Here is a 16,472-nt window from a genome sequence, read left to right as displayed (position 1 = left end):
TGTTTTTTTTGTATTTTAGGAAAGAGGCAGAGACATCGTTTCATATAAATAGCAGTATAAATTATTTTATTTACAGAAACTTGTTACAAAACAAATATACTATACAATCTTTTTTTCTTTAAATATTAATTCTAACCTATGTTTTGTTCATGAATTACATAGCAGCCAATACATAAGTCCAGCTGAAAATGATTCTGATAATGTATACAAAAAAAATCTATACACGCTTTTACATAGTATGAATGGTGGATTTATTTTTCCCTCCCAAACACGAGCTGTGTCCTCTCTCACGTTCACATTCCAAGTCTATGGTGCTAATAAAAAAATGTTCCCATTTACTGGGAACAAATGTGAAGATGTCAGTTGAGTTTGAGGGTAAACAAAACACTTGATTGAAAGTTTTTTTTTTTGTTTTGTTTTGACATAAAAATCCCAGTAAACCAGAGGGGGCTTAAGCCACACACTGAGGCTAACAGAAAATCTCGACATCTTGGTTGGAAAACTCAGATACCCTCCCCACCCCAAAAAAAACAAACAACACTAAAGTGTTTCATACTGGGCAGCTGACAAGCTCAGGTTTTACCATATTTAGGGTTCATAGGCAGATTTAAAAGCAAACTCAAACACTTTGAACATTCAAGTAAGGTAAAACAACCCAAAGAATACTGTCCTCAAACAGTCAGGGTGAAACAAATTCAGGCACTTTCTTAATTTGATATTTCTTTTAAAAGCTGTGAAACTATTTCGTTAAAAGCTGTGATTCAAATTACTTGTTTGGCAACGATGATGCAAGCAGTTGGACTGTTTGAAGTGTTCCTCTTCCTTGCAATGATTGCTTAAGGTCCCTTCAGCCTTTTATAAAAACAAACGTAAGCGTTTGAATCGTGAAATGTGTTTAAGGTCTACAAAGTGTGCAACTGAAGAGTCTGTGGAAACCGGGTTAGATGGCGGGCACAGCTTCAAGCCTGCAGGACGTTTCAAAATCACAGGCTAATTGGGTCATAGAGTAACTTTTTCTGTGTTGATTCATAGGCAACATAAAACGTCTTGTAAAAGCACATGTGATTGAGACCTTGAAAAGTGAATAAAGGTATCCTCTGTCATACAGACGCATGCTACAGTGGCAACACTTCACCCTTTTGTTCCTCAAAGGATCTCCGTACATGATTCATGAGATGCTTCGGCTTCTACATGTAGGCATATTGCATTATATAGACTTGGCAGTGAACTACTTCAAATAATCAAGTTCTCTGACTTATCATCTTTTTTTAAAAATTTTTTTTTTACTAAATAAATAACAACTTTTCTTTTAAAACTGTACCAAAAAATTCAGCGTGCACGAAAAATGCCTGTGCAAAAATACATATTTCACTATGTACAATTTAACAAAATATGTATTCTCAAATAGGGATACTTCAATACTTGTTTGATACTTAGGCTACGAGGGAAAAAAAAAGCTAAATTAAAATTATTTTTTTTAAAAATTGTCTCCTCTACTTTTCCACACTGACATCAGTGGCGGTTCCATAAATCAACAGGTGTTGCCAAAAGTTTAAATAAAGTCCCGTGAAGCCATCTCCATGAATCTCGCACTACAAAACCCGCTCGAAATAAGCTAACATCCCGACGAGATGGGCAAGTATTGCCTGATTTAAGACTCCATTTTTGACAAAGGAATAGAGTATAATGCCTGGTTATACGTTCTACTGCAACAAATCTTTCTTCAACACACACCAACATAGTGTTACTGGTGAGGCATTGAAACTGTAACATCCAGAGCTTGGGTAGTGGTTACACACAGGCGGGACAATCGAACCCACAGAAGACAGGTGACGTGCATAAAAGTTTGCTCCAGTTAAGACGTACCATACCTGATTCCCTATGTAGGAAAAATAAACATTACAATTCACATCTGCCCACAACGGCTGCGGATTCCACACAGCTGCGTGGGTAAAAAGTAGGTAAGTTGTGGCGATAACACGAGTTTGCACAGATTTTCTTCATATCCACACAGGCAATGCACCATCACCGCTTCATGAGCAAGACTGCCCACCTTTTAGTTTTAAAAAAAAAAAGTAGTTGGCAAAGCTGATAGCAGCTTTTGGCTAGCCTTGTGGACAACTAAGCAGTGCCTGTGGAGAAAGTAGTTATTTAGTGCTGTTCACAGTTGGGGGTAGGTCTACTGTGGCGATCGTTTTGCACAATGAAAAGATTCAGAAAATTAACAGGTGTCCTCAGGACCGAGTTATCTCTCTGACAAAGGATTCAATCGAATGGGCACATCAGGCGTCCTTTTCACATTTGAAAGCACAACTTGTCTTCACCACGTCTACAAAGACTCTTTGTAGTTCAGTGTAAAAAGCTCATAAGAAATCATAAAAAGGTAACACTTGCATAATTATTCTGGGTAATAAAAGAATTGACCAGATCGTCCCTACAGGCTCCTCCCGGGCTGCTGCGTGTAACCCGAGGTCACTCAGACGTGTCGCCGGAGAGAGTCAGACTGATGACAAGTGAGACAAGGTGATTGTGTGTTGTTTAAGGTGTTGCAAGTAACAGTTTGCTGCTCCTCCTGCTCTCCGTCCAAGGCTTCTGAGATCAGGCGCTGGGGGTGTAATTAAGTTGGAAATTCCAGTAGTCCAGCAGAATCTGACATGAGAAAAGTACTCGTACACACGCGCACACACACGCATTCGCACACTCATTCTTTTAACAAACACGGAAGAGATCGACTTGTTGTGTCCCCAGTGCTCAGCGTCATGACGGCAGCCCTTAACCTGAACCCGATGAGCTTGGAACCGCAGCTCAAGAGACCCATGGCTGTTGCTATTGTTCCTCCTACTTCAGACAGGAAGACCTTCCAGAATACTGGGACAACACTTGCGTGGGGGGGTCCTTGGCTCGCTCATTAGACCCCTGGCACTCCATGCTGTGCACGCAGTGCCATCGCACCCCCTACACGCACACACACACACACTCACACACACACATGGCTTTGGGAGAAATAGTAAGGACCACATTGACTTCACTGGGCAGTCCAGATCATCTCCACCCTGAGGATTGTGGGAAGCTGAGAGTAATGTGGGTTTGATTTTAGAAGGCCTCGTGCAGTCCAGAGCAGTGTGCGGACTGCTCCGGGCTATTCCCCGTCCGCCTGCCGGTTCCATACACAGAAGCCGGACACCGCTGTCAGGGACGAGCCTTTGGCTGGAAGGAGAAAAAATAATCAATGTCAAAATGGTTAAGTCATCTAATCAATTCATCTTTTTGTACTTCAGTGTCTGAGTCTGAGTTGACGTCTGAGTTATCCTGGTAGAAAAAGCTTAAAGGGTGGCTAAATAATTATCATTATTATTATTATTATTATTATTATTATTATATATTTTTTAAGGTTATTATTATATATTTTTTAAGGTTTCAGGTTGTGTTTCCTCTGTATCCAAGTCCAAGAATTCACATTTTGACAAATGTTTCTATGATTTAGCATCAAAATGCTATTTTCCCAAACCTTTCCAAAAACTTTTTTCCCATGTGACCTGACTAAACATCTGCACAATATCAAGTGCTACATATAAACTCAAGCATTGCTGTGTGCGGCGACTGTGGCTCAGAGGTAGAGCGGGTTGTCCACCAATCGGAAGATCAGCGGTTTGATCCCCAGCTCCTGCATGTCGAAGTCTCCTTGAGCAAGATACTGAACCCCAAATTGCTCCCGATTAGGCTTCCATTGGTGTGGGAGTGTGTTTTTAAAGGGGGGGGGGGGACAAGTAGCAGGCGGCACCTTGTATGGTAGCCTCAACCACCAGTGTGTGAATGGGCAAATGTGACAGTGTAAAGAGCGCTTTGAGTGGTCGGATGACTAGAAACACGCTATACAAATGCAGGTCCATTTAAATGCCACGTTAGTTCGATTCTGAAAGTCACACAATAACACAAACAAATGATCAAGTCAGCCGTAGACAACTCCTGTGTGCTGTGAGGTAAAATTAATCTTTATGTCAATGAGGTCTGGTGGCTTTGAAGAAAGCATCGGTAATGACTTCAGTTCAGCGAGACTCCTTTGACCAAAAGAGTAACTTTACCTTGCAGAACACTAGTTACTACTGCCTCTGATGGATTAGTTTGTTTGTGTTACTGTGTGACTTTTGCAACCGAAATAAAGCAACATCTACCACAGTAGGCTACAGTGTGCGTCTTCTGTCTACTTCTCCAAACTGGGACTACATCAGCTATCAGGTAACATAGTGACTGTGGTTCTATAAATGTGTTCATAGAGTACAAATGCAGTATTATTAAAGTGTCTTCATCCGGTTAAATGAAAGGTTTAATATTAACAAAATGGTGCCATCTTCCACCTCCAAGATAACACTTGGCATGTGTGCTGGAGAGGACGGCAACAAGGCTGTAACCTATGTCACCACTTTTTGCTGACGGCTGAGTGGGAGTTTCTCTCCGCCCTTTAACCTACAGAGCTCCTCTGAGGTCACATGGTCAAAGAAAAAAAACCTTGACATGTAAATCTGTGCGGTTTTGTAATTGGTTTTATGTCAGAACACAAACTTGATGTTGCCCATGAAGTCACGACCCATTTTATAACATACAACCAAAATATTAATAAGTATTCTTTATCATTCTGTCTGTTGGTGTATGATTTATGGCTGTTACAATAAAAAGCAAAAATTCTGTAAAATCATATTAATACATTTTAAGGCTCAAAACACCTCTCTAGCATATCACTACATGTTCATCATTTACCTGATGTGAGATAGTCTATTACGGTGTGTTAAGTATAATATTTGGAATGATGCGTCTGTTTCATTTATAGAGCTCAATGTAAACTAGGTCTAACAGAAATGGGTTGAAAGAGATGAAGTTTAACTTTCTAAACTGCCAAAACATGCATATTTGACTAGTAGAGATCCAAAAATTGCTAGTAATACTGGATTGAATGCCAGGTCAGACCACAGATTTGCGAAGAGACAAGTTGAAACATGTAACTACTAGCAACGCACCGCTCTGCAACCTTCTAAAAACCTGCCGATTCACACTGATGCAACAAGTTGCGGCAGTTTATCGTCTAAATGCTACAACTCTCTGTACGTCAATTCTGTTTTCCAGCTTTTCTGGTCTATTTTGTGGCTGGATATAATTTGTTGCCTCTTAAAATATAAATAAGGACAGTGATAGTGAGATACTGGCTACAGCTGCCTTTGCAAATACGCCACAATAATATAAGTAAGCAGCGCCAATTAGTTAGTCAGTGAGAATGTGTGTGTGTGTGTGTGTGTGTGTGTGTGTGTGTGTGTGTGTGTGTGTGAGGGGGTACCAGCTGGTTAGTTGATAGAGTACAAAACCCACCTGATGTAAATGGGAGTTGTTAGGTAGCCCTGGCGTCCCTGGAATGCTCCGCCCATGCTTCCCATGGATGTTATTAATGGCAGGTGACTTGGCCACTTTGGGTCTACCTGGTCCTGGTCCTGGTCCCCCTCCCCCTCCTCCTCCTCCTCCTCCTCCTCCTCCGAGCCCTCCTCCCCCACCTCCACTATTAATGCTGCTGGAGGCAGGAGAACTTTTGCGCTTCTTGCCCTCCAGGCGCCCATCTGAGGAGTGGTGGCTGAAGTTGGTGTGGTGGTCAGACGAGGATGAGGACTGGTGGTGGACAAAGGGTCCCAGGGAAAGGGTGGAGTCACTGCTGTTCATCACCACACTCATGCGCTTGATAGATTCTGCAGGGCTGCCCGAGGGAGGGCCTCGTGCTGGCGGCCCTGAGGAGCCGCCTGCTGAGCCTCCAGAAGGCTCGGCCTTGAGGCTGAGCGAGTTGGTCCGCACAGTGGGGCCACAGTTAAGCCCCATGCTGTGGACTCCACTGTGGGAGAAAGATAATGATGATGAAGGACCTAATGAGCCATGGTGGTAGGTGCTCCCTGAGCTGCCGACGTTTGCACAGTTCTTCTTGAAAGAGGAGGAGGAAGAAGAGTAGTTGGCATTAGAAGAGGAGGATTCAGAGGGACCGTGGGACGAAGAGAGAATAGAGCTGTTCTTCCTCTTCTTCCCCGAGCTGAAGCTAGTGTTGCTACTATTACTGTTGGCTCCACTGCTGCCCCCACCAGTGGAGTTGGGGATGACAGGTGTGGAGGAGCCAGACGAGATCTCCTTGGGCCTGAAGGATGACGACGACTTGGTAGTGCTGCTGCTGGAGGAACGGGACTTAAGCGCCCGGCCTGAGGCTAGGGAAGGAGCTGAAGAAGAAGAGGATGAGGAGGAGTGGGCTGAAGGCATCTGCGGCGACGAAGACACTTGTCGGGCCTGCGTAATGCCGTAGGCCGGGTGCTCAGCCCCGCCCTGTGGGGAGCTGCGGGCATTTAAGGTGGTCCCATAGGAGAGCACGGACTTGCCCTCGTAGGATTGGCTATAAGGAGTCTGGGGCAGGGTGGCAGGGGGGCCCAGGAAGCCAGACGAGGGAGTGCTACCGTGAGAATTTGTGCTTGTCCTATGGGTAGGTGCAACAGAGGAGGAGTTCTCCAAGGCCAAGGGGATTTTCCTGCAACAAGGAATAATTTCATTCATTAGCTTTTAATAAGTCAAGACAATAAAAGACAAGGAGGCTAATTATCATGTTCCCCAGCTAGGGCCATCATGGCGAGGGAATTTCCCCTGCTGTGATTAAGAGTGGCTCAACAGCGTGATGTGTAGTATTAAAACCGTTTTTTGTTGTTTTTGCAAACTACTTAATTCAACCTGATTTTAGTGCTTTGTAAATAAGCTTTATTGTTGAGCTATTATTAGGTTAATTGTTGCCTTCAAATGACAAGGATGACACAGTGTGAAACACATTTAATACTTGTTCATTTTTAAATGCAGAACAGAGAAGGTCATTGAGCTGCAATAAGGCAGGTTTTCTCAGCTGAAACACTTTGTTTACGCCTGGTTGCTATTATACTCTTTAGACAGGATCAATAAAGGTGTATCTTATCTTATCTTAGACGCTTTGCTTAACTAAAGACTGATGACTTTCTCCCTGATTTTGTGTTTAGATGGGCAGATACAATTTCAGAGTTTAAAAAAACTCCCTACGTTGCAGAACCAATAGTAAATCTGCAGGGCAGTATTTTGGTGGCTCGCTGAACTCTTGTGCTTGTAAACATAGTCCCACTAGAAACACGTGTAGCGGTACAAAATGGCTCAGCCGTGCTCGCAGAAAACGCCGTCAAAGTTAGTGGATGTTTGTCGCGTTTGCGGTGACACATTCTCGACAACTAAAAGAAACAAACATAATCTTTTACAAGGCCATGACTCATCCGTCCGCCCGGACTATAACGTTAGAGGGAATCGCCTTGTTGTTTACAAATACTTCCGGGTAGAAAACCATCAGAGCTTTTAGCTACATATATATATATATATATATATATATATATATATATATATCACATTTTTCACATCACTGTATCACCGTTTAGACTAATCCGATGTTTGTAAAGTCTATAAACACAATGACTGAACAAACATTACTAATTCTTAGTCGTTAGCGGTGTCTGTAATAGGTAATAACTCATTAAACGGTCCGTGAAAAAAATATTTTTGCCAGCGGATATCTTAGTCACAACATGATTGAGCTAGCAAAGCAGTTTTGTGTTGCTATGTGAGGTATTTATTCAGTTTTGGGAAATCACGATGCCTAGAAAGCATCAGTGGCTGCAGCTGACAGGGACATCTGTTAAAAGCCTCCCGTTGTCGGATACGACATGAAACTACTCCAGTTAGCTCAATCATGTTGTAACTAAGACATCCGCTGGAAAAAAATATTTTCTTCACGAATGAGCACACGTTTGATATAACGGAGTTAAATCTCTCGGCATCCATTTTCAAGCTCTCTGAGTGTTTGTTTCCTTGCAGACGAGAAAAGGGGGAGCGCACATTTCCGAGAAGGCGTGTCCTTTTCAAAAATGCAAGAGGCGTTGCTTTGTTGCCAGCCGTTTTCGCCGGTGTGTTAAACACACTTTAGAAAGGAGTGTCCCCAGACTATCAGAAGGCGGAGATCTCTGATTGTCTGGTGGCGAGACTACTATTATACAGAACATCCGCAGAAATAAAAATGTTAGCAAAGGTAGAGTATTTGCTCTAGATGAACGGAAGGCTAAAGCACGTAGGGAGAGAGGACGGACCCACCGTCTGTGTGGGTTCAGTATTAATTTCTTCTCCGTGGTTGTTGTTCAGCGATGTGACGATCGCTCTATGTGGTATTTGTCCCGCCCCTCATCCACTACAACTGGACGGCTGAGTAAAAAGTGACAGTGACGAGCAGTTGCACTTATAGCAGAATAGATGCTCAGCGCCTTGTCATGCTGTTGGCATTTGTAGCAGTGTGTAAGTACGCAAAGCCCCCATGAAATAAAGAAAAGACGAACATAACAGTAGTGAGGGCTGCTCGTCATCCGCTACAGTTGGCTTGTGAATAGCGCCGTATTACAATACTGCCCTCATCGTGACAGCCCTACTGGGGGTGGGCTATATGACCCTAAAATAATCACAATATTTCAGGGTATTTTTCCGATAACGATATGCTGTGCTGCTGCCAGAGGAGCCGCTGAATGAGTTCCCTCTGAGCAGTAACTCGCTAACAGGGACAAACCGTTTATTCAACATGACTGAAGCTGCTCCTCTTTTTGGAACCTCTGTGGAGTTGGTAATAGTTCTGCTTTCAGCCATGCTTGTTGTTGCCGTGGTAAAAGTTTGACGCCAGTATGTCAACAAGTCGAAATATTGCCAGATATTAACAATTATACTGGTATTATTGTGAACGGGTTGACACCCCTAAGCCCCACCCTCAGTCATAATAACATCTCAGCAGGACAGACTTACTTCCACATCTGAGAGTTGACATGCTTATCCATCATTGAGGTTAGGGCACATCGGACTCGGTCCCATCGCCGGTCAAAGGAGTAACAGCCTCTCCCAAACAGTCGACTTCCAAATGTACAGTACTGGGAACAGAGAGGGGGTATCAATTATCAGTACAAATCAATCATACAGAGCAAATAGTATTTAAAAATAACATATTATCTTTCAAAAAATCTACAGTACAGTTTCTTCCAGTGATGGCTGGGTGCACTTACAGCTGCCGGTCGAGGGTGATAACCTGAATAGTGACAGTCCAGTTTGTCAGCGCTGTCCTCCCGCTCCTCGTTCTCTCCCTCATCACTGGAGGGCCGGGATAACCCATCGGGGATAGTCTGGGCATGATGTGGTGACTCGTGGACTACTGCAGGGTCTCCGGGGGTACCACCTCCGTGACTGCTGTTTAGTCTGGCAGAAAAATAGTGTGACCGTGTGTCAAATGCAAAACTGTAACTGTTGTTTGACCTCTCCTCTCAGTGATGAAGGCCAGTATGTGGGGTGTCACTACACTCCATACATGCATACAAGACAAAATTAAATTCAGAAATAGATCTGGAGAAGGACTTACCGTGGAAGACCAGGGCTGTGAAATTTGGGCTTGCCGACTGGCAAAGGCTTAGTGGCGTCTGGGGCGGGGCCGTTGCCATGAGCGACCTGGTGGGTGTCATGGGCAGCGCTGAGGTGGGAGGAGGGGTGTGGGTCCCTGAGAGAGGGGTTTTGCTGGGAATGGGGTTGGTGGAGTTCTCTCTCCTTCTCCCGCTCCCTTGCTCTGTTCTTGTGCTCTGCCAGCAATGTGTCAAAGCGCTTCCTCCGCCCTGGCACCGCCCTCCGCTGGCTTAAGGAATGTGTCTGGTGGGACATTAGAAAGGTCAGTTATTTTTTGGTAGATGGGTTTGTTTTTTTTCTTTATTTGTACATGACAACTACATCTCTGAAAATGTTTGGGGATTTGGCACACGTTAGAACCACATAAATGTGCAAGCTCCTGTTTTTTCGCTCCAGTAGCTGTGTCTGGTTCCCCTCTGGTTTGGACAGATTTCCAGCAACTTGAGATCTGATAGGCCAACCACAACCGTTTATCTAATATGGGGCATCTTTGAGACAATGACTGTAAAGAGAGCACCGTCAAGGCACTTTCAAAGATCAACAAGTCCATCAAAAATAGTTTTCGTTTTTCCTGTTTCAAATATTTTAGTAGTAAAACAGTCCTTAACAAATGCAATTAATTCCTGTTTGAGAAACTTTTACTAAAACCCACAGTGCCCAGCTGTTTTTAGGAAGTTATTCAGCCTTTTTCTTGAACTTGTTCACAAAATCATCCTAATTCCAACCTCCATAAAGGCAGTTAAACAGAGCCATTGCTGGGTCACATCTGAGATTTGAGCCATCCTAGCTTTACTCTGTGATGCCATATATTACTCCAAACTCTGTAGCATATGGAGTGCTGAGGTTACCAACAGTTACTGTGACTTCTGCCATGATTTGCCATCACCACAACTGAACCAGTGACAGAAGCAGCTAGCTCTAGCTAGACTCCCTTCTTTCTATACTGCAGGACGAACAACACTGAGGCAGGAGCAGCCAATGACTCAGCAGGTGTTGAAGTAAAATGAATAAAAAGTGACATCATGTGGAAAACAGGTTTCCATTTTCCGAGTGAAAGCCAATAAACCTAGCTCGCTAGCCTTCACATTCTGTGAGGAATACAAACTAAACAGCAGGAGAGGACCTCCCACATGCTGAAAGTTATAAAGGGACAGATGGATTAAACTGCTAACACTGCATAACCAGTGCTGTACAGGATTGTTAAAACCTGAGGGGAAACTTATGTATGTACATTTGCAGACTACAAAGGACTATGTTATGCTACAGTCAGTGCTGCACCACGCAAGTTGACAGAATGTGTCTAGAAATGTTGGCCCTTAAATGTCAGTCAGCCACTGCCATAGAAAACATAATGCTTAAGACATTGTTTCCACAAGTGGGTCCAAAAATGTTGTAATGTCTTTTGAAAAATAGAAAAATATTCACAATGGCTGCAGTATCTCTACATTTTATAGTTAAGTGAGGACAATTAGAAACAAATAGCTTGCCTTTAATGATTTGGTCTTTTAATGGGATTTGCTGAATATAAGATAAGACAGTAAGAACATTGCCAGCCTTTTATTCTAAAGGTATAAGTCTATACACTCTGAATGCACGGCACAAAGCAGAGAGAACACTTACCTTGCATGTTAGGGATCTTGTGCATGGTTTCCGAGCTGTCATATCCACAACGCCACAGTGGATATCTGCATTGAACTCACGTTCTGAAGGCACAGGAGAAGAAATTGTTACTTACATGCACTGTGACAAATCACCTGCTCTGGTGACTTGCTGAGTTGGGCCTCAGCTTTTCAAGGTGATGTGTGTGTGACGTAATGACGACAGGCAGCCGCTCTAGCTGGTAACTCTTAGAAGTGGTGTTTACTAGTAAACTTTAATGGATTTCTGATGTGAGGTCTTTAAACAAAAACAGAGTATGAGTATTTAAGTATTAAAATACTGTACAAATAAGATCTGCCAATACAAAATACTAGAACAGTAGTTTCCCTCCATTTCCCCTCCAACTGACCTGTCACTTTCTTGTTAAGGTGGCGTCTGCTACTGGCACTGCTGCTGCTGTCCTGCTTCTTGTCTGAGAGGACTGAGAGGTGGCCCTTGCCGTTGGGAATCTGACCCGGGGCCAGTAATGGAGGCTTTGGTATGGAGGGACAGTTAAGGCCTGGTTTAAGGGCTGATGATGATGATGAGGAAGAGGAGGAGGAGGAGGAGGTGGTGATGGTGGTAGTGTTGGAGCTCACAGTGGTGCTAGAGGAGGATGTAGAGGAGGATGAGGTGGTGGCTGGGGCAGGCAGGGCCTGCACCAGCTTAGCTGACGAGTCCACCCTCAGATGCATCTTCTCCACCTTGACAGCCGGGGTGAGGCTGGAAGAGAAGGTTACAGAGATGAAGAGGGCAGCAAGGAGGAAGCTGAGAGTTAGAAACACGGAGCCGGTGAGAAACGCATGGTAAGAGACAGATGTGCACGTATGGAGGGGGCTGGGGGGACAAAACATAAATCTAACATGATCCATCATTTATCAAAGACTCAAAAAAAGCACAGGTGTCAACATATATTTCTTTTCTCAATAATGACGGCACACTGCATTTACAACTCTTCATTTCGATCACTTGAGTAGGAACATTTCTAACACACGTTGACGCTGATCAAAGACAAGCCAGCGTTGTAAATATGATTATCAATATGAGAATAAATCACAATAAAACTGTACAAGGTGATGTGAACACCAGAGTTAAGAGTTGGAAGAGTTTTAAATTAAGTGTGGTATTACATTTGCTTAGATGTGTTTGACTGACAGTGATTTTGACTGACACTTCTTGGTATGGATGAGTAAACTGACACAGACTATAGCAGACTATTATTTGAATGTGTCATACGTAAGGGATATTGGCTGCATGTCGGAATGTTCTGGCCTCCCCGTCATCCTTTAATTCCTGGTTATGGACACCTTGAAGGGCATTATCATGCTTACTCCATGGTTGCTTGCCAAGGAAATAAATTAACCATTCATTTATATTTGAACGTGTGTGCAATCAAAAAGTCTTTCACAAGCGGCAACTCAGTTTCCCTGCTAACACCTGAGGTTTTGACTAAAACCTGGATCAATCATTACCATCTCATAAGGTTCTTATGCTTTGGAAACATTGTTCACTGCTGCAGTTAACAGGATGAACCTTAGACATGACTTAGCAATGGGAGATATACGCCTTTGGCTCAATTATTAGCCAGAGATCCAACGTTATGCTAGCAAGATTCAAAGTCAGTAACACTGCATACGGCTGACAAACACTAAATATAATTTGACACTATGTTTAATACAAAGATGAGCAAGCTATCCAGCCATGTTATTGTGCCCAAATCAGTATCAAGATTTTCATGAACAAATGACATATGTCAGCAGGAGGGGCAGTGTACTTCTTGGAGCTTGTGTGTTGCAGTCTCCATGCTGTGGTGTTCAGAGGATGAGGCACTGACGGACTACACTCAGTGTTGGGAATGAATTATAAAGGCTTTGACTGCATCCCTGTTGCTATGGTTATTCGTTTTAGACACAGGCTGATGATATGTGGCCAGCACATTAACTTAAAACAGCTGACAAGACGGTTTAAGTGGAACTCCTTGGTAGGTGTCCTACCTCAGGAATTAACAGACACTCAGAACTGAATATTCACCCAGACCATGGTATAAATATAGTTTAATTTTAGGTGAAAAAAAAAAAAAAAAAGAATAAGTGGATCAGACTCTATCAGTAGATACCTAATATTAAAGACCATTAATCTGGGCTGAATACACTCGACTGGGACATCCCTATAAGGAACATTTATGTGCTGCATTGTTTGGTCTTTTATGAACAGTTAAAACAGCTCACTCCTTTTTTTTTTCAAACTTTAAAAATGAAGCCGAGTGGTGTTTCTTCTCCTACAAAACCACTTCTGATTGAGTGTAAATGTACAGTCACCAGGGAGCATAATAACCAGGCAACAGCCAAGATTTACTTTTTGTTGCTTGGCGAACTCACGGAATTATGTCAATTAGCTCCAGCTGAGTAAATTAACAGGAAACATTTGTCATTACAGCCAGTGAAATCAGCCATCATCGACTTAAACGCCCTCTGTTTAATCACTATTTTGATGTTAAGTGATTAATTGTTCAGCCCCAGTCGTGGTGTTTACAGACATATTGAACAACCCTAGCAACACACAACACTGCAAATAACACACTGTGGAACTTACATCTTGTCCGGCGTCCTGAAGTGCGTAAAGGGGGTTCTTCGCGGAGTGCCTGGCAGCTTCTCTTTGGCTGGTTTGAGGAGTTTGGGATTGGAGGAGGAGGAGGACGCTGAAGAGGACGATAAGCTGGATCCAGCGGTGGAAGGTCGGCTAAGGATGCCTCCACTCGCCACTCCAGCTACAGACCCCGAGCCCAGCCCAGGCCCAAGTCCACTGCCACTGCTCCGGTTCCTGCCCGACACGGGGAAGGGCGAGGTGGAGGCTGGCTTGCTGGCTGAACTGTGTCTTCTCTCTGGAGTGACAGGATATACCAGGCAGGCATTAAAACATAATAATTAGCTCAATAAGATGATCAGCATGAGGCATCACAAAGCTTTGAGCAAACATGATAACAGACTGATGTATATGAGTAAATGTGGCAATAATTGGACCATGAGTCAGGAGAAAAGGCACATGGGAGCATTGAAATTTTCCTCTGACAGTAGTGAGCAGGTTACCCCGACAACAAATAACCAGCATTTGTGATTCATGCCAACTCAGCCTGAAATAGAAGCAGCCAGCAGGTCAAGAACTTCATTTCCTGCCTGAGCTTCTAAGAACAGCTACTGCTCAAACTGATAAAAGGCGGCATGACAGCAGAAGAGGTTGGGGTGATACGGAGATGTGGATGGAAAGACAAAAATAGACTAAAGGAGAAAAAAAGCTCATCACTAAGAGCTTGCATCCAAAACTAAATATCATTTCCTCTGAAAAAAAAAGAAGTGCACTACAGTTTCCAAACATCATTTAATATTGGTCTCTTGCGTGTGCACCCACAATAATCATACAAGGGTTTGGGTTTTCAAAGGAAGCTCTCATCACTTGCTATTTTTAGTAACAGCATATAACAAAATAGCACACTCAAAATAATTTCATTGACATTACCACTACAGTTCCACATCATAGTCTAGAGTTCATTCACTACCACACCAGAAACTACCCAAGAAAAAAGTCTGTTCAAGCCAGCTATTAACATGTGCCTCGGGTGACTGGATCACAAACAGATGACTCTATGTATGTCTCTTTCCACCTGGCATTGTAATGCGCCTCCAAATGCATCCTGAGTGACAATTTGTGATCGGTTCTCACTTCTCCACTCTATATAGACATAAACATGTACATTATTTCCATTTGCAAACAGCAAATGCCTTGTTGTTTCTAACAAGTGGGACAGTTGTCATGCTATGTGCACACTCACAGCCTTAACCTTACTACTTAAAATGGAAAAAATCTTATTTCGTTGTAGAACTGTGTGCATTGCATTTATTTGCTAAGCCCCTCCTTGCCCCCGCTCTCTCTGTGTTTATCATGAGACAAGTGCACACAGCGGTCCCTTCGCCTCCTCGGTGCTACAAGCCTGCACAAACACAGTGACAGGGCTAACCAGAAAAAACACACGACTAACACTACCTAGCAATTATTAAGAAGGGGAGCCATTTCGGCGTCAGTATGAGTTAGTTGGGACCGTTTAACAGCTGCTGCTGTATTAGCTTTTGCTAACCAGGCAAAACGCTGAACTGACCATTCACTGCCACAGGAAGAAAGCGGCTGTGGAAACAGTCTTTGAGTGCTGTGTCTAACCTGTGTAGTGCCAGCAACAGTAAGTTTGAGTCAGATAAGCAAGGACATCAGCAGAGTAGCCAGACCTTCAATGTGGCCCAGGGCACACTGGCACAGACACTACTTAAACAATGTGGCCATGTGCGGTTTGGTGCATTTACACCTGTGCTTAAAGCCTCACTTGTGATCTGAGCACCAAAGTTGAATGTTAATACCAGGTGTAAACAGGGCCTAACAGATACACTGGGCCCCTGGGGTCACAGAGGGGTCATACAGACAGACAGACACTCCTGCTGCTCTGACCATAAGTGGAGAGAGAGAGCGACAGACATACAGCAAGAGAGAAAGAGGTGTCCGCTGCTGAGCTGAGGACAAACAGGCGACTGGAGGTTAACTTGACCCTCTTCCTGTCAACACTGTGGCATGAGCAAAACAGCAAAGAACAAAAAAAAAATTCCTTCCAGCAGACATACAATAAATTTAAGAGGAAACAGCTCCAGGAGAACAATCAGGTTTTCATAGAAAGCCTCGTGTTGGCAGCTGCTGATGTGGTGAGGCGTGGGCCTGGTTAGCTAACCTTTTACTGGGCTAACTCCATGATGTAGTGGGGAACCAGGCCGTAGGCCAAAACTCCCTCTCAGCAGGTGATCTGCAAACAACACTGTTGCTGCAGAAACAGTGGATGAGATGCTGACACACACACATGCAGAGCTGCCACTCCCCGTCTCCTTTAGCCCCAAAAACATACAAAATACACACACCTTCAAACTGTACAGCCTTCTTCCAATGACCCTTTTCATGGAGAGAAAATGCTTTTAAGAGTGCCCTCTTCTCACCTAAGGGCCTCTCTCTACACACCCATTCATGACACACACCAGATATCTTTCCTCCTTCTACTTAGCAGCCTTTCTTTGACTCCCCTCTGCCCTCCCCTCCTTCCCCTGCTGTCTTGTCCTGTCCCGGTCACAGTCAACAGCACACCCTGCACACAAACTCACACCAGGAAACCTCAGCGTGATACTCAGTGCTCTGTCCACAAAGCAGTAACACTGAGAAAAGAGAGCCAACACCAGCGGCAGAATGAAAGAGGGTTTGAAAAAAAATGTGTGTGTGTGTGTGTGTGTGTGTGTGTGTGGGGGGGGGGG

The 16,472-nt window shown here is 43.8% G+C and overlaps 1 protein-coding gene across 1 annotated transcript in view; it reads right to left on the bottom strand.

Moving 5' to 3' along the window:
- Positions 1-38: 38 nt before the first annotated feature.
- Positions 39-16,472, bottom strand: part of atxn7 (ataxin 7) — a 37,555-nt gene continuing 21,121 nt past the window's right edge. The window contains exons 6-13 of the mRNA XM_033626755.2: positions 13,732-14,020; positions 11,510-11,862; positions 11,122-11,204; positions 9,464-9,744; positions 9,114-9,303; positions 8,860-8,981; positions 5,359-6,541; positions 39-3,207 (exon numbers count right to left, since the gene is read on the bottom strand). Of these exons, the coding sequence (XP_033482646.1) occupies positions 3,190-3,207; positions 5,359-6,541; positions 8,860-8,981; positions 9,114-9,303; positions 9,464-9,744; positions 11,122-11,204; positions 11,510-11,862; positions 13,732-14,020 (2,519 nt within the window). The 3' untranslated portion in view covers positions 39-3,189. The remainder of the gene's footprint in view (positions 3,208-5,358; positions 6,542-8,859; positions 8,982-9,113; positions 9,304-9,463; positions 9,745-11,121; positions 11,205-11,509; positions 11,863-13,731; positions 14,021-16,472) is intronic.

This window comes from Epinephelus lanceolatus, chromosome 1, assembly GCF_041903045.1.
Source record: "Epinephelus lanceolatus isolate andai-2023 chromosome 1, ASM4190304v1, whole genome shotgun sequence".
Classification (NCBI taxonomy): Eukaryota; Metazoa; Chordata; class Actinopteri; order Perciformes; family Serranidae; genus Epinephelus; species Epinephelus lanceolatus.
The sequence above is the reverse complement of the archived record's forward strand: the minus strand, read 5'-3'. Positions and strand labels throughout refer to the sequence as shown.